Source organism: Leptomonas pyrrhocoris (genome assembly GCF_001293395.1).
Source record: "Leptomonas pyrrhocoris isolate H10 chromosome Unknown, whole genome shotgun sequence".
Taxonomy (NCBI): domain Eukaryota; phylum Euglenozoa; class Kinetoplastea; order Trypanosomatida; family Trypanosomatidae; genus Leptomonas; species Leptomonas pyrrhocoris.
The window spans coordinates 611,279-632,090 of NW_015438369.1; the positions used below are offsets into that span (position 1 = coordinate 611,279).

General features: G+C 54.3%; 4 protein-coding genes across 4 annotated transcripts; all 4 read left to right on the top strand.

Annotated features, from left to right (window-relative positions):
• Nucleotides 1–9,385: 9,385 nt before the first annotated feature.
• Nucleotides 9,386–10,342, top strand: ABB37_06239 (putative mitochondrial Nadh:ubiquinone oxidoreductase 78 Kd subunit-like protein; the record flags this gene model as incomplete). Its single annotated transcript, XM_015804504.1, has 1 exon — nucleotides 9,386–10,342. One exon carries the CDS (start codon nucleotides 9,386–9,388, stop codon nucleotides 10,340–10,342), a length of 957 nt encoding a protein of 318 aa, XP_015657078.1.
• A 1,192-nt stretch (nucleotides 10,343–11,534) lies between these two features.
• ABB37_06240 (putative chaperone protein DNAj) lies at nucleotides 11,535–12,086 on the top strand (the record flags this gene model as incomplete). The annotated part of the gene is made up of 1 exon (XM_015804505.1): nucleotides 11,535–12,086. The coding sequence occupies one exon, from the start codon at nucleotides 11,535–11,537 to the stop codon at nucleotides 12,084–12,086; it is 552 nt and encodes a 183-aa protein (XP_015657079.1).
• A 544-nt stretch (nucleotides 12,087–12,630) lies between these two features.
• On the top strand, nucleotides 12,631–16,002 carry ABB37_06241 (putative mitochondrial hypothetical protein; the record flags this gene model as incomplete). Its single annotated transcript, XM_015804506.1, has 1 exon — nucleotides 12,631–16,002. The coding sequence occupies one exon, from the start codon at nucleotides 12,631–12,633 to the stop codon at nucleotides 16,000–16,002; it is 3,372 nt and encodes a 1,123-aa protein (XP_015657080.1).
• A 1,099-nt stretch (nucleotides 16,003–17,101) lies between these two features.
• On the top strand, nucleotides 17,102–20,062 carry ABB37_06242 (putative mitochondrial P-type H -ATPase, putative (H1A-1); the record flags this gene model as incomplete). Its single annotated transcript, XM_015804507.1, has 1 exon — nucleotides 17,102–20,062. One exon carries the CDS (start codon nucleotides 17,102–17,104, stop codon nucleotides 20,060–20,062), a length of 2,961 nt encoding a protein of 986 aa, XP_015657081.1.
• Between the last annotated feature and the right edge of the window lie 750 nt (nucleotides 20,063–20,812).

A 20,812-nucleotide genomic window follows, 5' to 3' on the forward strand; every position in this document is an offset into this window, starting at 1 on the left:
GCCACGCACATACACCGACGCCGTGAGACGCAAAACATAGGTGGGGGTGCGGAGAACGGTGCACACACACCAAGATTTGATGCGAATTCATTATTGAACCGCACGCTGGCGAAGAGAAGAAGGAAAAAGACATGAAATGTTATCAAAACACACACACACACACACATGAACATATGTTATTGTTTTTTTGCTTGTTCTGTACATTGTTTTTTTTTCCCCCTTTTGCGCAGCTACATACATTTGTATATCTCTTCTCTTTTTCTTTTTCTTTTTCTTCGCTTCTTGTAGCGCTCAGGGTGCCGACTTTCCCTCTTCGTTCCTTCCCTCCTTTTTCATCCTCCTCTTTTGTGGCGGTGTGTTACGCGAAGGGATGCAAGTAAAGTGTGCGAGGGATTGCAGTGTTCTCTTTTTGGTTTTCGTTTCCTTCACCCTTTTCAAGTTGTGCGGTCTTTGCCGGATGATTTCGACCCCACCCGTGCACTTCTTCTTTCTACTTTGCTTTCTGGTGTGAGACGGAGAAGATAAGGAAAAGTAAAAAAAAAATCTCTTCTCTTTTCTTGTTGTTGTCGTCAAAGGCTCGGCGCTCAGCGCAAGAAGAAAACTCGAGAGACGCCAATGGAGATGATACGTAAAGCTGTGTGGATGGTAGTCTCAATCTCTCACGTTCTCTATTTGGTGGATGGGTGCTGTACATCGGCGTAGTACCCTCCTCCCCTTCAAAAGGAGAACGGAGGAAGTTAATAATAATGAAAGGAATGAAAGTCGGCGACATGAATAACAGAGCGAACGACCTTATTGTTTTTTCTTTTCCTCTTCTGTTCTCCATGTTTTTGCTTTCTATACCTGCTCACGTGCCGCTGTTAAACGTATAATTCAATTTTCTCACATCTTGTTAGTTCTCGATGTATCGCGCCATGTAATCCTGTACAGTTGAAACAAGTATTTTTTTGTTTTTTTTTTACTCAGTTGAACCGCGTGATTTATGCGTTGTCAATCTCTTGTCTCTCCCTTTCCTGTGTCTGTGTCTGTGTGTGTTTCCTTTTTCTTTCCCTTTCACGTCTCTGTCGTTGAATCCACTCACCTCATACACCGTTCTCCATATTTCGCCTTCTTGAAGGGCACTTCAGACGCGCGAGCTTCTGTGCTTGTCTGCGTTTCATCACTTCTATGCTTGTGTTGTTTTTGTTTTCTTTTTTTTTTGGTGTTTTTCTCTTCCTTGACCTCACCGCATCGCGTCCTTTCTCCGTCAAAAGGAAAGAAAGAAAACACGAATAGAAGTAAAAAAGAAAGGAGGGCCACCTCTTCGCGCTCCGCCGCCGATCATAGTTGAGTACTCACGGAAAGCCGTGAAGAGGCTGACGAGAAGGTCCACACTTCGTCTTCGTCTTCTTTTTCTTTTTCTTTTTTCTTTTGTATGCTCCCAGCAGCTTTGCTTCTGCACTCTGAGAAGGAACATGTGATGCATACGGAAGCGTGTCGGCGAGTTCTGCAGCGTTGATGATAACACGTGACGCCAACAAGCAAGGAACCTGTTTATTTATTTCCCTTCTATGTCTGTCTATCTAAGTTACTACTGCGATGTTCACGTTGCTTCTTCTTCATTTTCATTTTGAACTAGTGTGTTTTTCCTTTTTCTTCTAAAATCTTTTTGTTTTGAATGTAAAGTTTTTGCTCTCGTTTTCTTCTTGGAGATTTTTTTATCGCGTTCTTTTGTTCTCCCTTTCGTTTCTTTTCTCTTCGTCTTGTCTCTGGTGTTTTCTTTTTATCTTCTTCTTACTCTTCTAACGCGCCGTCGTCACCTCTGACACGTGCGCTGGCGGAAGCCACTTCTATTTTCACTCCAAAAGGAAAATCAAGGACAACATGCACCGCCGTAAAAAACGCCGTTAAGTCGTAATGACTTAAAATAAAAAGAGAAACGGGTCTTTCGATATTCAAGTCACCTTTCGTCGGTTGGTTTTCCTTTTCCCCTGTTTTCTTTTTTTTTCTTCTCTCTCTCTCTTCGTGTCGTCGGTGTTTTTCATTTCTCGTGCTTTAACAGGCAGTTTACCTCTTCTTTCTCTCTCTCTCTGTTTACGCTCTCTTCGAAGACGCCGTCGTGGGTTTCGTTTCGTGTGGCTGTTTTTTTGTTTGTTTTCTTCTTCTTTGTTTTATCGGAGTGTTGTGCCACTGACGCAAGCAATTCTTTCCGAGCTTTTCCGTCTGAACTTTTCTTTTTTACCTTTATTTTGCTCGTTCCTATTTTTTGAGCACATTTCTAACATCCTTTTTTTTTCTCTCTATTCTCCGGTGTGCTGCGGCTTTGTCGGGCTTGCTGCTCGCAAGAGGAAAGAATATGTCTTTGAAGGCGACACATCGCGTGCGTGTTTGAGTGTGTGTGTGTGTGTGTGTGTGTGCGTACGCTCCTTCCTCGACGGTGACGCTTTCGGAATTGTGATCCTTGACGAAGCATTGCGAAACATTATAATGAAAGAAAAATCTGTCGCCTCCAACACCAGCTGAGGAGAACAGCGTGAACTTTATTGATGTCTAGGCTTCTGTGACGTGGGCCTGTCTGCGATACAACCGAGTTGTTTGACTCTTTGGCTCTTGCAGCTTTCCTTTGTCTTCCGTTGTTGCTGCTGGGTTTTTCTTTTTTTGTCTGCACGTGTGCTTTGTAAGGGAAAAGAGCGCCCAGCGAAAGGCGACGCGTAGGTCGTGCGGCACACAACCGGCACAACAAAAAACACAGAGGCGCGTCTATTGAGACGGGGCTCTCCTCTCCCGCACCTCTCGAATTCACCGCGGAAAGTTTTTAAAGGAAACTTCACGATCTCAAAGCTGGTCTCGTTTGTCTTCGCAAAACAACAACAGCAGCGACACACACACACAAAAAAAAAAACCTATTTAAAGTTCTCTGCTGTTGCCTCTCCTCGGTCGTTGGGGTCGAACATTTTTCCTTTTTCTTCGTTAATCGTTTTACCTCTCCGTGTTCTCTCTGTTTTTTTTCATTACGCGTTTACTGCCGCGAACCACCCACCCCTTTGTAGTACGATGTGGCCTGCCATGGATTTTTTGTTCTCTCTCCTGTGAAAGGCCAAAAAAGTGGCTGGGCGATGAAGGCGGAGAGAGGCAGTGGAAGTAAAAAAAAAAAGAGAAGAACAGGACGGGTAAGTGACGTGTATAAAACAGTCGAGAGGGAAATCAACGAGTGAGAGAGCTGGGCCCTTTTTCCCCCTCCCCCTGTTTTTCCCTTTTCTGTTTCCGTGGTGGGAGACGTGCAGGTGAGGCGAGGGAGAAGAAAAGAAACGTACAACGCAACGTACATGAATGCTTCGTCTTGTTTGGCACGTCTTCCTTAAATTTGTGATTTTTCTGAAGCTTCCACACCACCCAGGACGCCCTCCTTTTTCTTTTCTTTCGCTTCCTGTGCGTTCAGGCGTAACCAATAGCAAAAGAAATCAATAGCTTTCGGGAAGAAGGGTTTGTCATGGCTGCATGTGCGCATGTACGTGTGTGTTAGTGTATATATATACATGTGTGTGTGTGTGTGCATGGATTCACACACGCATGCCTGTTCTCTTTTTATGTAGTTCTTCAAGCGTACGCGAGCCGATATGACAGTGTAGCCTTCTCTTCCGTCGTTTTTTTTTTCTCGTTCAGATGTGGTGTTGTCGGAGTGACAGACACGCTTCGTGCCGTGTCTCTGCCAGTCGCTCCGCGAATATGCGTGGTCCTCCCCCCTCCTTCGTCTCGTGTTCTCAAGTGTCTTTTCCGCCTCTGCCATTTCTTTTGTAGGAGGTCTGTTCTTGCTTGCCGCGTCATTCATAGAGCAGCTCTGTTTTGTATGTCGTAATGCAACAGCAAAAACAAGGCCTCTGACGCTGCCGGCCAACTCATCGACGGGGTGCCTCAAGGTGGGTCACACACTCACTGCGTGAGGAAGCCAAGAAGCTAGCCATCTTTCCTCGTGTACGGTAGCGAACTATCTCGCTCGGTGGACAGGCGTGGGTCGCGGCTTAGCTGGAGGAGAACCCCCTCCAGCAGCGGAACGCGTTCGCGCAGGTTCTCAATGTGTGCCTACGGGCTACCAAGCATACATGTGTGTGTGTGTGTGTGTGTGTGGGGTGGGGGGGAGACCCACCGAAGTCGCATTCATGCCGCGTTGTGGTGATGCAGCGGGCCCTTCTGGAGGTTCACCGTGCGTCGTGCTCAGTGGAGCAGATGCTGAACATAGCACAGCTTATATAACGGCTGGTGTTTCCTCTCCTCCCACCCCACCCCCTCAACTATTTTGACAAGGGGAGGGGAAGAGTTCGATGTGGGTCTGCACTTCTATCGAAGAGCGGCCGTTTACACGTGAATGCGTTGTGCAAATCGCTAGGGGAAGAGTGCCCTCTAGAGTCAGGAGCAACAGCGGCGGCTGGGTTTGCCGTGCGCATTCAAACGAAGCCCTGACACACACACACACGCAAGAGAACGGTGCTGGTGGCAAAGGGTGGTGGGTGGGTAGGGGCTATCACAATAGCCGCTTCCTCTCCTCCTTCTCCCTCGCCGATACCGCATCGCAACGTGGAGAGTATCTCTCCTGAGGTCTCTCCGTCGTCAGACTCGAGAAGGTGAGTGCGAGAGACGGCACTGAGTGATTCGCGCTGCGGGGTCGACCCAATCTCTGGGCCCAAGCAGCATACCGACGGTGAGGGGCATCTGCACCTTGCGTACAGGCACGCAAAGAATGCGTAGACAACAGCGCTCACAAGACATTTACAGCGAGGGCGGGACTTTTTTTTCTTGAGTCCTAGCGCTCCAGGAGTTGCAGGACGAAAATCAGACATCATCATCTGCCCCACTAACAAAAACCGCAAAGAAGAAGAAGAAAAGCTCTTGGCAAACCCTTCACACATTCTCCCTCGCAAGGTGCTGCGGAACCGTACCAAAGGAAAGATATATATATATATATATATATATATACTGCAGAACTTCTTCTGTTGAGCGCGCGCGCACACACACACGCCGCGGCCACGAAGCAGATAAAGCATAGGCGGTGCGGTTTGCTTATCGGCAGGGGCACCGCAGGGGGCAGATGGAGGAGAAGGACGAGGAGTATTAGTCGCAGCGCAATAGAAGCAGGTGCTGCCATCCGTCCATCACACTATCGTGCAAAACTTGCTCTTGTGCGTTTTCTTGTGTGTGTGCGCACAGGGTCCCGCCTATGAATCTTTCACCTTCGCACCTTCTTTGTGGTGGTGATGTGTGGGTGTGGGTACGCGGCCACGACGTCGTGTACAATGCAAAGGAGAAGGATGAACGTGGCATCGGTCCGCTTAGACGTAGATGTACGTAGCGCGTCCTATTGTACCCTCTAGCTTTTATGTAGAGGATGGATTCTTTCTCTCTCTCTCGCGTGTTTTTTCTTTTTTTCTTTTCTTTCCCATGGAACTGTCTTTTTTTTTGTTTTCTGATGACGTAAGAGTTTATGCGAACAACATCCCACTCACATGTACATCTACACATATACCTATATTTACATGAAAGGTGATTGTTCTGCGGCTGTCGTGAGTGGCATCGACTTCCGTGCCTTTCAGGTTTGACATGTCCATGTTTGTCTCTCTCTTTTGGATTCTTCTTTGTTTTTTTCCCCTAACATATATTGGCTGCGCTGCGTCTTGATTCTGACTTGCTGCCTTTTCAACCCCTTTTCGTTTTCTATCTGTACAGTATCGTCCTATACACCGTTTCCTTTGGCCAGCGAGCGGTGTTTCGTGAGGATACGTGGTTCTGATCCCCCCCTCCCCCTCCTCTTAGTTCTCTGTTTGTTTTTCCTTCTACTTCTTTGCGGGGCAGCCGCCCTGCCGAAGCTGATTTGTCCACATTCCTTTCCCTTTGTTTCCCTTTCTTTACTGTGTGCTCATGACGTCGTTTCGTGTTTCTGGCGCGGCGGAGCGTGCCCTCGCGCTTTCCTCGTTACCTCTTTTTTTGTTTTTCTTTTCATTGTCGGCTCTACGACATCTCGGTGCCCCCTCCTTTTTTAAAAATCATCTCTCTCTCTCTGTCTCTCTCCGTTCTATCCTTCTTTTGGTTTGTGCCCAGTGCAAGGCGGTTCTGGCAGGGGGAGTACGGGAGAGTGTGCTGTGGAGTTCGGTGAGGTGTAGCTGCTGTGCCGGAGTTACGCGCAGCCTACTCTTTTTGAAAAGACAACAACGGAGGATACACAGTGTTAGATCGCCGGTGCTGCACGGCGTCGTCTTGGAAGGAAAACACCGACAGCAACCTCACAAGACCTGACGGTCCCACCTCGCTTTTCTTTTCCGCTTTGTGTGTTGTTCATCCTCGAGAATCTGGAGTCGCGCGCTTGCTAATCCCGTTTTTTTGCATGCCCATACGCATGCACATCCCCCGGCCGCCCCAACAAGACGAGTCGCGGAGAAGAGAAGGCGATGGATGAAGGCGCGTGTTGGGAGCGATGCCAAAAGCAATGAAAAGTTGAAGGGAAACAATAACGATAAAAAAACGTTCTTCTTTTATTTTGCAACACCCTTTTTTGCTGTAATTTAGATACTTCTTTTGTTCTTCTCTTTTTTATGGATCGCAGTTCGTAGATGAAGACTGCTGCCTCACGTGCACACATGCATGTGCGTTACTGTAGATGCCGTTTTCTTAGTTTTTTCTTCTTTTGGCTTTGTTTTTGCTGTTTGGAGGCAGCAGCTCATGAGCGAACTTCGTTCGCGCCTTCCCTTCTTCTTTATTATTGTTTTTCTTTCTCTCTGTTCTGCACTGCTTTTGTGTGAAGATCGTAAGAGCTCACTCCGGTATCGGCTTTTTTCCCCTCCTCCGTTCTCTGCGTCGTTTCCGTGACGCGTGCGTGGGTTACGATGACCACGAAAGAAGACCCATCTGTTTTACTGTTTGCGCCTCATCAAGGGCAACGGTAACGCCTTGTTTTTGCAAGAGAGGCGGAGGTCCAAAAGGGAAAATATATATCCCGAACCGCTAAAAGAAAAGAAAGTAAGCGAAGTAGCTCGCACACTTTGGTTTTTCTGTTGATATTCTTCTTCTTTTTTTGAAACTGTGTGTTTTTTTTTGCGCTCTTTTTTTTCTTCTTCTGTTTTCCACTTACCACGTTGCATTGACCACGCAAAAGTGCCGTATCGTTGAGCTGCGATATCGTACTTCCTCCCTCCCCCAAACAACAAACAAACATGCTGACATCGTTTGGTGCAGTCTACGTGCTTGTACAAATTTTGTGTGTCGTGCGGTCTTTCTTCGCCATGCGTTCCATCTATACCCTCCATATTTCATACTGTCTTTCAATTCTTGCTTGTGTGGGAGCCGCCTCGTGAAAAAGGAAAGGAACACCGACAGCGGAGGGTATTGATACACAGCCGGAACGAGCTCCTCCTCCGTTTTTCACGTTTGCATGGTGAAGTCATTTTTTCGGTATTCCAAAGCAAAGGAACACACTATGCACACCATGCACGGTTGAGCTGGAAAAGAGTCTTCTGGTTTTCTTATCTTTTTTCTGGAGCGCCCTCTCTCGCGCTGCAACTTCTCTCTTCATTTTTCCTTTTGTTCATGTGGTAGACAAAGATGCACTGTACATTCGGTCACAAGATGATAACGTTGTGTGACAAACAGATATATATATATATATATATATATGTTGCTCTTAACGCGACATGTAGCAACACAACTCTGATGCGTTTTTTATATGATTTCTACCGTAAAGAGCAAAGGCGGAGGCTGTTCTTTTCGTTCCGTTATCGAAACACGTATAACACCTCCCCAACGAATTCTTTCTCTTTGAATTTATCTTTGTTTGTGTCTTTGCTTTCCTCTCGTTGATCGAGGCTGGACGTCGTAATCAAGTTGGAATACGTAAAAGAAAAAATATTGAAAATAAAGAAAAAGACGGAGAAGGAAGAGCGGGGGGAAAAAACTCGTCCAAAGGCGGCAACCTTTTTTCTTGATTGTGACTCGACCATGCCGAGTGTTGGATGGGGAGTACGGAGGAGACAGGCGAAAGGGAAAGGACTGCGCGCCTAGTTAGGCAGCAGAAAAAGCCTCCCTAAGAGAACGGTGACAGCAAGATGCGTAGATAAAAAGAAAACGAAAAGAGAAGGAAGGAGTGTGAGTGCGGGTTTCGCAACTGCGCGGTGCGACGAAATGCCGAGGATGAAGGAAAGGGAGGAAAGAAGACGACAAGTGCGTGGCGGGCAACGATGCTTCATTGGTAGATGAATCGCATCTCAATGGCACCAACCACTGCAGCGTCTTTTCTTTTTCACTGTGCCGCCGCAGCGGAGCTTACTGTCGTCCTGCGGAATCCCCTTTTTTTTTTAGAAGTGTATTATCAGCTGTCCGCACCGACCCGTGTGTTTATCTTCTTTGTTTCGCCTCAGCTCTCCTTTACTTCTGCCGCTTTGTTAACGTTAGTGTTCTTCGTTCCTTCTGCTGCAAATGAAGGTCGTAGCGCGCATGCGTCCCGACATAAAACATATAAAGAAAGAGACCCCCGACCAATAAGAGCCGATGCGCACGTTACCGGTACACGCAACAATGCGCGCACGTCATCTCGGGGTTTTTTTTTAAAGCGGTTTGGGTGACGTCACTTCTCGCTGCAAGGTCTGATCCTGCTAGGTGTCCTGCCGGCAGGCGACAAGCGGAGTGTGATCGGTTTATCCATCACTTTTCATCCACCTGTGCGTTTGCCAGTGACATGGACTGCTTCACCGTTTTCGCTTGGTCTCACACCTTTGCCACCTTTGTTCGGCAGCGAAGCAATACGAGAAAAAGACTTGGAAAACACACAGGTTTTTATTTTCTTCTTCACCCGTCGTTGCAGCTCAGTCTACCACATACATCCGACAATGTCTCCACACTGTTCTCCACGCTTCTGCGCTCTTCCTCCTTCTCCCTTATGTCCATTCGTGTCTTTCTGATTTACCGCCTTCTGCTACTACTACTGTGTACGTCTCCGAAGCAAGACATAGTTCACCACAGCAATCCCCGAGGCAGATATCGCGCGTCGACGGTGGCGCACTCAACCACCGCAAATAATATAGCATCTTACCCACTTAACTTTAACTTAGCCGCTTTTGCATTTATTATTAGTAGTAGTATTATTATTAGGATACCCACTCAGGTATACGCCGGTACAGCGAAACGCTGGTGCTCATTTCCCCTTTCTGACGAGTGTGGGCGTGCAATCCTGTGTGTATAGGCGGCAGCTGACTGCTTCCACGCACTCCGCAGCCGCGCAAGTAAGTGTTTGCTGGTCTTTCAGGAGAAGAAAGAAGGCGATCACACCCGGGCGGTCTTCTCTTTTCTGTTCTCTTGACTTCTTGCTTACTTCTGCTCTTCATTGTCATCTTCGTTTTCTCTCTCTTCTGCTACTTTACGTTTCTCAATGAAGCGCTTTGTGAGCACCGTCCTCGGGCGTGTGCAGCCGTCGCTGCGCGCAGCCACCGCCGTTGCGGCGACCGCCTCGGCGCCCTCTTCTTCCTCCCCTGCAGCGCTGTGGTGCGCGCGTCGCGGCTTCCGCTCGGACGGGACGCCGTACAACTCCGAAATGGCCGACATCGCACACGGCAGCACGTACCTGCGCGACGGGGCAGCCACCATGGCCGCCGAACAAGTCGCCGCTGGCCAGTACGCCGAGAACAAACCGCGCGCGATTATGTTCGTGAACAAGCGCCCGGTGGAGATCATTCCACAGGAGGAGAACGTGTTAGAGGTGCTGGAGCGGGAGGGGATTCGCGTGCCCAAGTTTTGCTACCACCCCATTCTCTCTGTGGCGGGTAACTGCCGTATGTGCATGGTGCAGATCGACGGCACGCAGAACATCGTGGTGGCCTGCTCCACCGTGGCGCTGCCGGGCATGTCGATCATCACGGACAGCCGCCTCGTACGGGATGCGCGGGAGGGCAACGTGGAGCTCATCTTGATCAACCACCCGAACGACTGCCCGATTTGCGAGCAGGCCACGAACTGCGATCTGCAGAACGTCAGCATGAACTACGGCTCCGACATCCCCCGCTACCGCGAGGATAAGCAGGCGGTGGAGGACTTTTACTTTGATCCACAGACGCGTGTCGTGCTGAACCGGTGCATCCACTGTACCCGCTGCGTGCGTTTCTTGAACGAGCATGCGCAGGACTTCAACCTGGGCCACATCGGTCGCGGCGGCCTCAGCGAGATCTCCACCTTCTTAGACGAGCTGGAGGTGAAGACGGACAACAACATGCCGGTGTCGCAGCTGTGCCCGGTGGGGAAGCTGTACATGGGCGACGCAGACGAGAACAACGAAATTCTGCGTGAGTTGGAGGAGGCGGAGGCGGCGGCGGCGGCAGAGGCCACGGCGTAAAGCAGGAGAAAAGGGAAAGAAGAGCGTGAGAGACGGAGAACTTCCCGGTTACAAATCTTTAGCAGGATTTAGAACTTAGCTTAGCTTAGCTTTGTGTTTTCTACTGTGGAAAGGATATATATTTGTTCCTTTTCCCCCCTCTCTCTTGTGGCGTGGCTCGGCAAGCGAGGCAGTAAAGGAAAGGCATCAGGGCACATGTGCCACCTACTTCTCCTTATGAGCTGCGGGTGCATGGGTCGGTGCACCGGCACCGGCTCTGTGCACTTCCAGCTATCGGTCTGCCAGTGTAATTCGCATGCGCATTGCGCGCAGGGAGAGGGGCGGGACGGAGATGCGGCAACCACGTAACGAAGGGTTTTTTTTCTCAGTTGGTGTTTCCACAAACCAAACACAAACACACTAGCGGGTTCTCGTGCCAACACTGACAGCAGTCGACGATGAGCATGCTGCTTACCCCCCCTCCCCCCGCTTATCGACGTTCCTTCCTTGCTTTCCCCGTGCAGGCACGCCGGAGGAGCAGCCTTCTTTACTGTCGTCTTTATTCTCGCCGTGCCGGTGCGCTTGCTGTTGCGCAGTTCAACGTCTTTGTAGTTTTTTTTTTTTACTTATCGTGACTCCGACGAACGCTGTAAAAAAAAAAAGGAAGAAGGGAGGAAGAGGGATGAAGTCAACGGCTGTGCTTTCGTCTTCGTCCTGTTTGTCTGTTTGTCTTCTTCCGACAATCGAGCAGAGCGGCTGCCAACACCGCTCTTGCAAGGAGGGAGCTGCGGACCTCGAAGGAAGGGAGGATAAATCTCTTCCTTTCTTCTCCGTTGCGTGTGCGCCTCTCGTAGGGCCGTTAAGTTTACGCGCGTCGCTGTGGGGCTGTGCAGCCCGCGAGCCCACGACCTGTACGCTGCGGAGCGAGACACCTGTTTGTTTAATCGGAGGTGGACCCCTTGACAAAGGATGTCGACACAATATGAAAATGGAAGGGTCCAAGTGGGCTCTACGTCTCATCGATGCATCGGGTTTTATGCATTATTTCCTTGCGTTTTCTTTCTCCCTCACTGTTCGCACGCTGCGGTGAGTCGGGAGGGGGGGGGGTCCCACGAGCACGCGCACGACGACCTCGCCAATTAGCAAAAAAGAAAAGCAATCAGCGTCATATCTACGAACTTCACCCTTTGTTTATCATCGTTGTTGTGCCCGCATGGCGGTGTGCACGTGGAGCTACACGGCCTGGACGCCGTACGAGGTGCTACGCGTACCCAGCAATGCCTCCGTCAGCGACATACGGGCCGCTTTCAAGAAGATGGCTCTGCGCACCCACCCCGATAAACAGCGAGGCTGCTGTCAGGGAAGCCACGAGGGCAGTAGGAGTAATAATGAGGCCGCTTCAGCAACGTCGTCCCCGTCCTCCGCCGCGGTGGCGCCTGTTTCGTTTCACGCGGTGAAGGAGGCGTCGGAGATTTTGTTAGATCCTTTTCTGCGGGCCGCCTACGATGCGGTGCGCTCGCATGTGCTGGTGCGCGAGGTCGGCGCCATCAGTGACACGCTGTCCCTCGTCGATGACTTTGATCTGGTGGACGGGTCGGATGAGACGTGCGACGCAGCTGCGCAGGTGCACGTGTACCAGTGTGAGTGCCGCTGCGGTGGTGTGTATGAGGCGGTGCTTTTTGCCGATGCGGCGCCGCGTCACGGTCGCCCGCTGCGGTGTGAGTGCGACTCTTGCTCTCTTGTTGTGGAGGTGGTGGTGGAATAGGCTTCTCTGTCTGCAAACGGCAACGGACGAACTACGTTCTGCCTCTTTCGTTTTCCTTTTTGTTTGCTCTCCTGCGTAACGTGTAATCAACGGCACCGTGCGACGTGTCCTGCTAATCTCTTTCCCTCCAAAAAAGAAGAGCGAAGAACCACACAGAACTGATCGAGAACGCCTGAGCGAAGAATGCTGAGGATGTAGGCTAGCTTGCCCCCTCAACGACTTTTCTTTCTCTCTTTCTTCCTGCATATCGAGGCTCGTGTATCGAGACGTGAACAAATGGTCGAGGAACAACAGCACGTGGCACAGAGCGATTTGGCGCTCTTTTTTTTTGAAAGTTTTCTACTGTTTCTCTTTATTTTAATTTCACCTTTCTGCTGTGGTGAGGGACACGCACTCGAGCGCGCAGAGTACATTATAGCTGCCGTGGCAAACTTCGCGAAGGGAGGCGTTTTCTAAGTGCCAAGGCACAGACACACGACTCCGCGCACGACTGATCCCCCGGCGGGCACGTGTGTTCATGCGGCGAACCTCGCCCTGCTGGTCGATGCGCCGGTTGTGCCGCGGTATTCTTCAACTTCCACGCCGCACACCGTGGTATCATGCATTGGCGCTATCGGCCGATGACCAGAACACTTCCGCTCGCCCTCACAAGAGCGGTTTCGCAACGGCGGTGGCGCACCAACTCCGCGGTTACAGTGGCGCATCAGAGAGCAAGGCCAGCATGGACGAAGGGGACGAGGAGGATGATTTCATGCAGGCGTACGAGGATATGCTGCTGAACGCGTCCTCGCAAGACGACGACGTGTTGTCCTCTCAAGAAGGATTGATGCCTGATGCACGCAGCAGCCAGGAAGATGATGCCACTACACCGGAACACGTTATCGATGACGGTGCGATGACTTCTCCTTCCTCAAGCCCCTCGCCGGCAGAAGCCTTTATTGAAGAAGCCTATGCCCTTCTTCCTGCGGACGGCTCCTCCGTGCCGCTGACGGAGCTCACCCCTCTGCTCGACCTGGAGGCTATCAGCGAATCGTTCGGGTCAGCACGCAGCTTTCTTCAGCTCTTTCCACACCGCTTTGCCTGCACACAGGACAACACGACGCGGCGGTGGCGCGTGTCGCGTGCATCGGTGGTCAGCGGATCACCCAACAAGCAGTTCCTACCGAACACGGAGACGGCGAGAGGCGTGGAGGAGGCGAGGAGTCACACGGAGTTGGACGTGTCGGAGATGGTTCTGAGCGAGGAGCTGGCGCAGGTGCGAGCTCGGCTTTCATCGTCCCACACACCGTCGGCTGCACCCGACCGCCCTCCGACCTCTTCCGCAGCGGTGAAGCAGCAGAGCACGTCACAGGATGCACACAGCAAGAAGAGGCGTACTTTAACTTCTGCTGCTGCTGCTGCTGCGGATGCGACCGCGGGCGTGGAGGCTGCCCACGTAGCGGTGCATCGATTGTGGTCCGCCATCGCGTTGCTGCTGCCAGAGAATGGCAGCCCCATGCCGATTGCCCAACTCCGCGTTTTGTTGCCGCTGGAAATAGTCGAAGACCTTCGCACACGCCACGCCGGACTTGCGCGCTGCTTTAAACACGACTATGATGTGGCGCACGGCCTTGTCGCCCTCACCGCGGACTCCATGTTCCTGCTGCGTAGAGGAACTTGTGCCGACACTTCTGTCACCAACTCTGACAAGAGCAGCGCCCCTCCGCAGGTGCCACCTCTGTGGGCGCCACCTGCCGCCTCTTCCTCTGTAGCGGTCATCACCCAACATCTTGGCATCCCAACGGAGCGCGCCGTCGAGGGTGTGGTGGAGGACGGCGTCTACGTACCAGTTCCAGCCGACTACATCCACATCCGCCCAACCGCGGAGGCGGAGGCGTGGTGGGCAGACGTGCCGCTCGACGACGCTGACGATGCTGAAGACTGCACCGCTGACGTCAACACGAACGCGGTCACTGCGCAAGAGGAGGTGGCAGCGGCAGCGCGAGCGTCAACGGCGGACGAAGACGCCGCCCACGCCCTCGCCGCCGCAACGGGGCTGGAGGAGGTGCCCTACGACGGCCTCGAAGGTCCGCGCGGCAGCGGCGCCACCGTCGGCGACGCCTCGCTGCTGAGGGGACTCGACGTTGCGTTGCTGCGCCGCGCCCCCGTCGTGCCGCCGCGGCAGACGACGGCGGCGAAAAAGTCAAAACTTCCGGCTTCGTTAGCGCCGTCGAGCAGGAAGAGCGATGAAGCCACGCCAAAGAAGACGCGCCCGCCACGTCCCTCCACTCCGGAGGAATGGATCGCCCTTCACACGGCGCTGGCTAACGCGCACGGCTGGCTGACGCCGGCGGAGATGCTGGACTACTTGGTGGAGTGCGTCCCCACCTTCTTCGTTCCGATAGAGGAAGTGCGCACCTCCGATGCCCTTTTGAAACTTGTCGGGCCTCGCACGAGCATGAGGACCCTGCTGTGTCGCATCTTCATCTACTACGTGGAGAAGTCAGAGGACGGCACGCAGGTGCGCCTGGCAGCTTCGGTCACGCACCCGCAGCGCGGCGCAGCGGACCCGCATTACGCGGCGTGGGATCCGTCGAGTGCCTGGCGGGTCACCGCCGGGTCTGCGGAGTGGCACAGCGACCAGGCGGCAGAGGCGACGAAGGAAGCGACGCCGTCGTCGATCCGCGCCGGGTCGAAGTTGACCGCCAGCGACACCACGAAAGCCTTCCCTGTCATGCACGTTCGGCGTCCGATTAAAAGCGCACTGCCCAGCAAGCTTCCCCGCAAGCGGAACGTCCGTGGAGGGACGCCGTCGACGTTTCCGGCGGCGATGGCGCACGCGGCCGACCCAGCAGCGAAGGGCGTTTCTGCCGTAGGGGCGCCTGCCTCTACCACACACACCGAAGTGCAAAGCACAGCAGGCGCGGCCACCACACGTCCGCTGACAGTGCCTGGGCAGGGCAGCAGAGGCGGCGTGCCGCTCTCTTCCATCCCGGTGACGGACATCGGGTACCCCTACCTGGCGCTGGCGACGCTGCCGGTGGAGGCGTGGCCGTGGTGGGCACGGCTGCTGTGTGTGCTGCCGTTCGATGCCTACGTCTCCCTCGAGGCGTTGGCCACGTGCTACCTCCCTGGCCTCTCCGCAGTGGAGTTGGAACTGGCGTGGCGGTCGTCCGAATCGCTCACGGCGGCCCACGCGGGGAAGGGAAGCCCACCGCACCCCTTCCCGTTCGCCCTCCTTCGGCCACCACATGGCGGCCCGCGTCAGGTGCGGCTGCGTCCGTTTTGGCTCGCACCGGGCTGCACGGCGGAGTTGGACGCAGCCGTGCTGCCGGTGGATTTGGCGAGGCAGCTGCGGCCCGTGTGGATGGCGGTACCCCGTGTGCTGAAGAAGCTGTCGGCGGAATCGCAGGAGGCGACCCTGGCAATGGCGCTGCAGCGCATGCCGGGTGTGAGCTGCACCGCGGAGGAGGCGTTGCTGTGTCTCCTGCGGGACTGCGGGCGGTGCTGCTGGGTCAATCACGACGGCACCAAAGTGCGGCGCTACGCCGCGTCGCACGAGATGGACGACATCTTCCACTTGAGCCTTTCCCTCCTTCACGGCTTCAGCTCGGCGCACGCGTGGGAGCCGGTAAAAGCGGTTCTGGCTCGAGCAGCCGATCACGTGCGGCCGCTGTTGAAGGATCAACACACCACAAAAACAGAGTCGCCGTACGATGTTGGCTTTATCGGGATGCTGTACCACACCCCCACGGCAGAGCTGCAAACGTTTCTGCAGCGGCACGCGCAGTGGATCGATGTGAAGGCCGTCTCTGACGCGGCGGGGAGCGGCGCCACGGTGGAGCTGCTAATACGGCGACGCGCCGCGTATGTCTCCTTTGCGCGAGAAAACGAAGCCGCGCTGCCGGTGACGGCGACTGGGGGAATCAAGATCTAGCGACGGCAGCCGTATGAAACAAGAGTATTTCGCCTCACACACGGGCGAACGCGGAGATCATTCCTTTCGAATGCGTACCCAAGCACATCTCTCTCTCTTTTCTTTCTTGTTTTTGTCCGTTGAGGTGTGGCTCACCGGTCCCCGTAGTTGGGTGTCCGCCTCTGTACCCAAGGCAAACCGAATCGCGCGTCACGCAGGGCAGAAGGGCGGCGATGGTGCAGGCCGACAGCCAGCGGCGCATCGCAGCCATCGGTGTCGGCGTCGCCGTCTCTTTGCGCGTCCTCTTCAGGTCTTATCTTCCCCCGTTCTTTGTGGTGTTTGCGCGCCCGCAATCCACCTTGACTCACAGAAAACCCGAACTTCATTCATAATCAGCCATCACAAATCCGAACCAGTTGAAAGGAGGGAATCTCTTCATCGTTGACGTAATGAAAAAACGTTTTGTCGAAGCGGCGAAAGCCCCGGCGTGGCACATTCTTCTGTTTCCTCCACCGCCCCTCAAGTGACCAACAAACTCTCAACCGTCGTGCCTCCGCCCTCCTTCCCCTCTCCCCCAACCATCTTTCCTTCTCGTGTTTTCTTCTCTCTCCCGCCCCCCTCTACTCCCCGATAGTAATTCTTTTTCTTCTACCCCTGCTCCTCCGTGCCAACGATAGCTGCACCCAGCAGAGCCTGTCAACAACATCAGCCGCAAAGGAAGGCAATCAACCGTTCTTTGTTCTTACTGTTCTTTCGGCTGTACACTTCAGTTGTCGAAGGAAACAGCACTAGCCTAGAAGCACCATCAGCGCAATCTAAGAAGAAAACAAAAAGAAGGTGGTCGCGAGACTTCATTCCTTCCGACTCTCAGGCGTATTTCTACACGAGAATACTACCTTCTTTTTTCCTCCACCGTTTCTGAGTTGGAGCGTCACAACGCCACACAACTCATCCCGTGAAGGAAACAAAGAAGAGCAGCAATCGTTAAGAGTAGAATAAGACAAAGGGAAAAATACAAAAGTAAGCAGCTAGAAAAGTGTCACCCGATCAGAGGCTGTCCTTTAGGAAGTCTACCGTCATCTACCTACATCACTAATTTATTGCTTTTACAATTGCAGCAATGAGCGCTAAGAACTCGCAGGAGAAGGAGCCCGCCGCGTTTGAGGACAAGCCCAAGAGCCCGTCCGACGCGGAGGAGGAGAACGTCCCGCAGAAGCCGCAGCGCCGCCAGTCCGTGCTGTCCAAGGCGATCAGCGAGCACGAAGAGGACGCGACGGGCCCGGCCGGGGACCTGCTGCCGCCGTCGAAGGGGCTGACGTCGGAGGAGGCGGAGGAGCTGCTGGAGAAGTACGGCCGCAACGAGCTGCCGGAGAAGAAGACGCCGAGCTGGGTGATTTACGTGCGTGGTCTGTGGGGCCCGATGCCTGCTGCGCTGTGGGTGGCCATCATCATCGAGTTTGCGCTGGAGAACTGGCCCGACGGTGCCATTCTGTTCGCCATCCAGATCGCCAACGCGACGATCGGCTGGTTCGAGACGATCAAGGCCGGCGATGCGGTGGCTGCGCTGAAGAACTCGCTGAAGCCTGTGGCGACTGCGTACCGCGACGGGAAGTGGCAGCAGATCGACGCGGCGGTGCTGGTGCCCGGCGACCTTGTGAAGCTGGCCGCCGGCTCCGCGGTGCCGGCCGACTGCAGCATCAACGAGGGCATCATCGACGTGGACGAGGCCGCGCTGACGGGCGAGTCGCTGCCCGTGACGATGGGTCCGGAGCACATGCCGAAGATGGGTTCGAACGTTGTGCGCGGCGAGGTGGAGGGCACGGTGCAGCTGACGGGCGCGCTGACGTTCTTCGGCAAGACGGCGGCGCTGCTGCAGTCTGTGCAGTCGGACCTCGGCAACATCCACGTGATTCTCGGCCGCGTGATGATCTCGCTGTGCGCGATTTCGTTCGTGCTGTGCATGTGCTGCTTCATCTACCTGCTGGCGAAGTTCTACGAGACGTTCCGCCGCTCGCTGCAGTTCGCCGTGGTGGTGCTTGTGGTGTCCATCCCGATCGCGCTGGAGATCGTGGTGACGACGACGCTCGCCGTCGGCTCGACGCACCTGTCGAAGCACAAGATCATCGTGACGAAGCTGTCCGCAATTGAGATGATGTCCGGCGTGAACATGCTGTGCTCCGACAAGACCGGCACGCTGACGCTGAACAAGATGGAGATCCAGGACCAGTGCTTCACCTTCGAGGAGGGCAACGACCTGCACACGACGCTGGTGCTTGCCGCGCTCGCCGCGAAGTGGCGCGAGCCGCCGCGCGATGCGCTGGACACGATGGTGCTGGGTGCCGCGAACCTTGACGAGTGCGACAACTACAAGCAGCTGGAGTTCGTTCCGTTCGACCCGACGACGAAGCGCACGGCGGCCACGCTGGTGGACAATCGCACGGGCGAGAAGTTCAACGTGACGAAGGGTGCGCCGCATGTGATTCTGCAGATGGTGTACAACCAGGACGAGATCAACGACCAGGTGGTGGACATCATCGATAGCCTTGCGTCGCGCGGTATCCGCTGCCTTGCCGTGGCGAAGACGGACCAGGAGGGCCGCTGGCACATGGCCGGCATCCTGACCTTCCTGGACCCGCCGCGCCCGGACACGAAGGAGACGATTCGCCGCAGCAAGGAGTACGGCGTGGACGTGAAGATGATCACGGGCGACCACGTGCTGATCGCGAAGGAGATGTGCCGCATGCTGAACCTCGACCCGAACATTCTGACGGCGGACAAGCTGCCGAAGGTGAAGGACGCGAACGACCTGCCGGACGACCTCGGCGAGAAGTACGGCGACATGATGCTTTCCGTGGGCGGGTTCGCGCAGGTGTTCCCGGAGCACAAGTTCATGATTGTGGAGGCGCTGCGCCAGCGCGGCTTCACGTGCGCGATGACGGGCGACGGCGTGAACGACGCACCTGCGCTGAAGCGTGCGGACGTGGGCATCGCGGTGCACGGTGCGACGGACGCTGCGCGCGCTGCGGCGGACATGGTGCTGACGGAGCCCGGCCTGAGCGTTGTGGTGGAGGCGATGCTGGTGTCGCGCGAGGTGTTCCAGCGCATGCTCTCCTTCCTGACCTACCGTATCTCCGCCACGCTGCAGCTGGTGTGCTTCTTCTTCATTGCGTGCTTCAGCCTGACGCCGAAGGACTACGGCAGCACGGACCCCGAGTTCCAGTTCTTCCACCTGCCGGTGCTGATGTTCATGCTGATCACGCTGCTGAACGACGGCTGCCTGATGACGATCGGCTACGACCACGTGGTGCCGTCGGAGCGTCCGCAGAAGTGGAACCTGCCGGTTGTGTTCGTGAGCGCGTCGATTCTGTCTGCTGTGGCGTGCGGCTCGTCGCTGATGCTGCTCTGGGTTGGCCTGGAGGGCTACAGCCCGGACTTCTACTACGACTCGTGGTTCCGCCACATGGGTCTTGCGCAGCTGCCGCAGGGTAAGCTTGTGACGCTGATGTACCTGAAGATCTCGATTTCCGACTTCCTGACGCTGTTCTCGTCGCGCACGGGCGGCAACTTCTTCTTCTACATGACGCCGAGCCCGATTCTGTTCTGCGGCGCGATCATCTCGCTGCTTGTGTCGACGATGGCTGCTGCCTTCTGGCACAAGACGCGGCCGGATGAGGTGCTGACGGAGGGTCTCGCGTGGGGTGACACCAACGCGGAGAAGCTGCTGCCGCTGTGGGTGTGGATCTACTGCATCGTGTGGTGGCTGGTGCAGGACATCGTGAAGGTGATTGCGCACATCTTCATGGACTGGATCGACCTCTTCGGCTGCGTGTCGGACACGGCGGGCTCTGGTCCGATCAAGCCGTACGACGACGGCGTGGACGCGGCGGAGGCGGAGAAGGCGGGCGCGAAGAAGGACGTGCCGCCGACGCAGCAGCACGGCACCGCGCCGGAGAAGGCTGGTAGTGGCGGCAACTCGCCAGCGAACGCGCTGGAGAACCTGCACGGGGAGGAGGGCTCCGAATCTGCGGATAATGCTAGCCCGGTCGACGTCTACTCACCACCGCGCACCCCCAACGAATAAGCAAAAAAGTGCTCGTCGTGTCGCTTCCACGCGTTCTCTCTTGTGACGTCCGTTTTTTTCTTTTCTCTCTCTTGTTTGGTAGTAACGGTAAGTAAGCGGAAAAGTATTTTGGGTAAAGAAGGGCTGACGCGGTTGCCAGGGGTTGCAACGCACCTACTCTGCATCGACCGTGTTCGGGGCAACCTCGGCTTTCATATGTACATATGTGTGTATGTATGTATGTATGTATGTATGTATGTATGTATATTGCGACCCGCTATGCTGAGATTTGATTTCTTTTTTTTCCTTCGCGCCGTGCGCACGTACACACAGCATCTTTATCCGGTTCCGGTACGCAAAGCACGCATTCCTCGCTTTCCATGCGACGTACCTGTGGTTGGTTTGTGCTGATGTGCGTGAAGTAGTAGTAGTAGATGACAACCTACGTAAGATTCTTTTTTTTTTAAATTCCCTGTCGCGTTCTTGTTGTGCGAGATGAAGCCTCTCATTCGAGTTTTTTCTCTTTCTCTTAAAAAAAAAAACAACACACACACACTCAATCAAAAAATAATAGAGGGAGGAGGGAGCTTCTGCTCTGTTGAACGCAATTCCTTTTAGACCGTGAGGGGGTATTCCGCCGAAGACGAGAGAGGGAGGAAGAAAAATTCGACAAAGCAACCTTTTAAACGAAGATGAAGAAGAAAAGATAATAGATGGAGCGGCAATGAAGATGGAATCTGTAGACTGTCAAGGGGAGGAGATGGGTGGTTC